The sequence below is a fragment of the Protobothrops mucrosquamatus genome, unplaced genomic scaffold (genome assembly GCF_001527695.2).
Source record: "Protobothrops mucrosquamatus isolate PMUCROS unplaced genomic scaffold, P.Mucros_1.0 scaffold47, whole genome shotgun sequence".
NCBI classification, from domain to species: Eukaryota; Metazoa; Chordata; class Lepidosauria; order Squamata; family Viperidae; genus Protobothrops; species Protobothrops mucrosquamatus.
Genome location: NW_015386429.1, coordinates 2,746,335 through 2,750,746, shown reverse-complemented (window position 1 = coordinate 2,750,746; position 4,412 = coordinate 2,746,335). Strand labels below are relative to the sequence as shown.

General features: G+C 45.6%; 2 protein-coding genes across 3 annotated transcripts in view; one reads left to right on the top strand and one right to left on the bottom strand.

Annotated features, from left to right (window-relative positions):
- TATDN1 (TatD DNase domain containing 1) overlaps positions 1-1,951 on the bottom strand; it is a 10,581-nt gene extending 8,630 nt beyond the window's left edge. Inside the window, exons 1-2 of one of the 2 annotated variants that reach the window (XM_015811718.1) lie at positions 1,845-1,951; positions 1,219-1,284 (exon numbers count right to left, since the gene is read on the bottom strand). In XM_015811718.1, coding sequence (XP_015667204.1) covers positions 1,219-1,284; positions 1,845-1,866 — 88 coding nt within the window. In that variant the 5' untranslated portion in view covers positions 1,867-1,951. Of the gene's footprint in view, positions 1-1,218; positions 1,285-1,520; positions 1,622-1,844 lie in introns of those variants that run through there. The other variant, XM_015811719.1, reaches the window with a different exon arrangement.
- Positions 1,952-3,328: 1,377 nt separating this feature from the next.
- NDUFB9 (NADH:ubiquinone oxidoreductase subunit B9) overlaps positions 3,329-4,412 on the top strand; it is a 9,112-nt gene continuing 8,028 nt past the window's right edge. The window contains exon 1 of the mRNA XM_015811716.1: positions 3,329-3,455. Within this exon, the coding sequence (XP_015667202.1) occupies positions 3,370-3,455 (86 nt within the window). The 5' untranslated portion in view covers positions 3,329-3,369. The remainder of the gene's footprint in view (positions 3,456-4,412) is intronic.

Below are 4,412 nucleotides of genomic sequence, written 5' to 3'. Positions count from 1 at the left end.
TCGTAAGATGAGAACTACCTGTACACATGCTGGTTGCCAAACACCAGATTTTGATAATGTGACTGTGGGGATACTGCATTGGTTCTAAATGTGATGGCTGATCATAAGGCACTTTTTTCAGGGCATCATAACTTCAAACAGTTGTTAAACAAATGGCCGTAAATTAAGAATTGCCGGTATTTATCTTCCCATGCTCAAAAATTCAGAACAACATTGACCTTAGACATGAAATATAAATTCTTGCTACTCGAGAGAAGGTAGATCAAAGTAGAGAGAAATTACACTGACAATAAAGGTATATTTTGGTCAAGGCTGTACTTTTTCTAGCCACACCCACATGGATTTGACAGCTGGATCACGAGGGAAGCCGAACAAAGAAAAATTGATGGTTCTAAATAATGGCATATACCACAAAAATAATTGTGAATACCTAGAACTTTATGATTTAATACAGGAGTGTCCAACCTTTAAACATTTAGTTAAGGGTTGTCCAACCTTCAATCAGAACGTAAATCATTTAGTTCAGAGGTGTCCAACCATGGCAACTTTAAGACTTGTGGCCTTAACTCTCCACATGTTGATATTTTTTTAAAAAAGTTTTTTATTTACAATACAGTTAAAAAAGAAAACATTGGACATGACGTAACATTCCAGTATAAACATTTCTGTCAAGTTATTTCTCTTCTTACATTTAGTTCTTTATCTCTATAGATACATATGGTTTTTTTTATACAATACTTAATTCATTTCTCTATTTGCTAGCCTAAAATTATATACATTTCCATATTGACGCTAATCTATAACCCCAACAGTCCTCCTCGACTCCCATCAATAGTAAAATTTATCCCAGATTTCAAAATATTCAGGTCCTCCACATGTTGATACTTGATGAAGTATAACCAGACTGTTCTCTGGAAGCACTATTACAACAGGTAACACTTAAATATTTTGGACACATAATCAGTCAATGGAGAAGACCATAAAACTTGGGAAAAATGGAAAACAGTTGAAAAAGTGACTGATAGTACAGCAAGTGGCTTTTCTTCCGTAATCAATGAACCTCAAAGAAAATACATGAAGGCCTCCACCTTAGAGGTTTCTTTCCTCTTCAGGATCCAGAGAAAATACAGCATGAAAAGGTCTACTTATAGTTGTTATTATTATGCATCTATATATCCCAACATGAGGTGTTGGGAATAAACCAATGAAAAGCTTTACCTTTATGTTTTTGGGTACCCCTGTATATACCTCTGAACATGGGATCGGTTAAGTTAACACCAATATCTAGTTAAAAGAAAAAGCAATAATTAGTTGGTCATCGGGTTGAGTGCAGGGATATAATTTTGCTCCCTGCACCAAATGTAATCTTTCCTTTTCAACATCTTCTCAAAGTATCCATCACTGCAGCTCAATGCTGACCGAAGAGACCCTTAATTAAAACCCTCTTGGCTCCGTTCCTAGGATGCCCTTCAACAGGTCCAGAAAAAAAGTCAAAGGTTGCATTCCCACAACAAGCTAACCTCGGTTAAAGCTAATTTTGTGTCTCTGTGTATGTGTATCAGCATTTTATGTGCTGACCAGATGTGGCTCTAGGAGTTGTGCCAATCCAGAACAAGCATTTCCTAACCACAACTAGCAGGTCGTGGGAAGACAGCCCTAAAGATTCAAGGGCAGCGAGCTCCGAGGGCTTCCCTCCCGCTCCTCTAAATTGCAATTTTTCCCAGGAGGAGCTTCTGGAGCTCGCGGGACGCGCGTGCCATTCTCACGACCACCCAACCCCGCATTCTGCCCGAGGACGCCCGGACGCCGCGCAGTCCCCGCGTTGCCAGGGCAACCGCCCTCACCAATGAATTTGAAGCGGCTCATGACGACAGCGGCAGAGCTCCACGCGCACGGTCCTCGCTCGCTCCAAAGAGGCAGAGGAAGAGGAGTCGTTACGCGCCCGCCCCTCACTTCCGGTTGCCTTGTGACCGCGGCTGTCGCCCTGGACGCAGGGGTAGGCAACCTTGGCTCTTTTATGACTCGTGGACTTCAACTCCCAGAATTCCTGAGTCAGCATAGCTGGCTCAGGAATTCTGGGAGTTGAAGTCCACGAGTTATAAAAGAGCCAAGGTTGCCTACCCCTGCCCTGGAGGAAGCAGAATGTCCGGAAACAAAACACGCGTCCCAGGAAAGAGGAAGTGCCCGCCTTCTGGAGCTTGGCGGCGTTCTTGCCGCCAGGATTCCAGCGAGTTGGTTTTACACGGAGCACGGAGCCTCAGTGCAGAAGCCAAGTCTGAAAATAGCTATCCATGTCAAGTCCGTCTCGTTTCATAAAAGCAAACTCCCCAGCGCCATCTTCCTCCTGGCCTTCTGCACGGCCCGCTCGGTTTCTGTTGGCCCGCGTCTGTGTGTACAACCCTACCCTAATATTATATTTATTATGTATTATATGTATATAGTATATATAATTCTGGTCTTGCAGACACACGTCAAGCCACACAAAATGCATTCACAAAAATTGAAACAAAATTACACCACATTGCAATTCAATACAATTTACTATATTGTAAATTTGCTTTGCTGCCTGAGGAATTCTGGGAGTTGAAGTCCACAAGTCTTAAACTTGCCAAGGTTGGAAACCACTGCTGTACTGTACTATACTATACTAATGCTATATTGTATAGATGTATTAGATTTAAATATAATATTAATCTTCTGCCAGTTAAATATTCTACCCCCGCAAGACTCTCTTCCTCCATAGCCCCTTCCAACTCTGTGATTCTCTAAGGGTCTCCTGCTTGAGAATGGGGTTGGACTAGATGCCCTCTATGGTCACTTCTTTTATACCATGATTCTGTATGAGTGTCCTGCCTGAGCACGGCATTGGACTAGATGACCTCTATGGTCCCTTCCAACTCTGCGATTCTATGATTCCGTAAGGGTTTCCTGTTTGAGCAGGTGGCTGGACTAGGTGTCCTCCAAGGTCTCTTCCAACTCTGTGATACTGTGATTCTCCTGATGCCGGCAAGAGAGGCCCCTCTAATTGTTATCTCCATGTGTTCATATCAAGCAGTTAACGTCATATCCTCCCCAGGAGGACGACGAGGAGGGAAGATTACTCTTAGAGATAGGGAACTAAGAATTATAAACCGTATAAAAACCGTTATAGATTCCCGAGGGTTATAAAGAGCTCCCCCCCCCCTCACAGCCTTCCGTCGGGCTCATTGCGTATCGAGCCCGTGACGGAGGCTTCAGTGGCGGCGTGTCACTCTACCCTTTCTCTCTCTAGAGGCCGGACGCCCTCGCGCTCCCATCAGCCCCTGCGGCGCTGTTCCTACATCCCCCCCCCCCGTTCCGGACCTGAAAGTCGACCGGGGCGCCGCCAAGATGGCGGGCTACCTGTCGCATCGGCAGAAGGTGCTGCGGCTCTACAAGCGAGCCATGCGGCACCTCGAGTCCTGGTGTATGTATCGGTGAGTCGCCGACCTTCCGCCCCGGATCGCAGCCCGCACGGGCCTCCGCTGCCTCCTGACTTGCGGGAGGACACCCATCCCCATCATCCCCAACCCTCGCCGACCCCGGTGTTGTCTGGGCGTTGTAGTCTTAACGTGGGGACGATTTCCAACCTCTGAAGAGCGTTTTCTCTCCCTCTCTCAATGTACCGGCGCCTCTGCGCTTTTTTTCTCCGTTGCGCTTTTCTTGCGCGGATCCTAAACCCGAGTTAATCCGCGCGTCTTTTTTTCCCCCCACGACAGCTCTGGGTTCAGAAGGGCAGAAAGGCTGCGGGGACGGGATCAGGCATCCCCGCGGGCTAAGAAGCCGTGGTTGGGATAGCCGTGCTTTGCTGAATCCAGCAGATTTGCTCAGCCTGGTTAGGGAGGTAGGGAGTGAACTGGTTGGGATTCATTCAGGAAATACATCTTGGTAAGTGAGTGGCAGTCCAAAAAATAATAACGGCTTGTTATCCTTACTGGGATATTGGTAAAAAATACTGTCAGATGAGCCAGTTTTGTTTATTAAGCAAGGTTTAAATAGGCACACTTGCATATTGTGTTTGGTTCTTCTTGTTGGGCTCAACATATTGGTACGCAAAAAAATATATTGAAGTAGGCAAATTAGGATAATGGGGTGAGGTAGGAGCTTGCATTTTTTTTTCTGTGAAGAAAAGCAAAAACTAAAGCATATAAGGAAAGGCTGCTGGAATTGGGTATGTCTAGTTTAACGAAGAGAGGGACAAGGGGGGACATGATAGCAGTGTTCCAATATCTCAGGGGTTGCCATAAAGAAGAGGGAGTCAAGCTATTTTCCAAAGCGCCTGGAGGCAGGACAAGAAGCAACGGGTGGAAACTAATCAAGGAGAGAAGCAATCTAGAACTAAGGAGAAACTTCCTGACAGTGAGAACAATTAACCAGTGGAACAACCTGCCTCC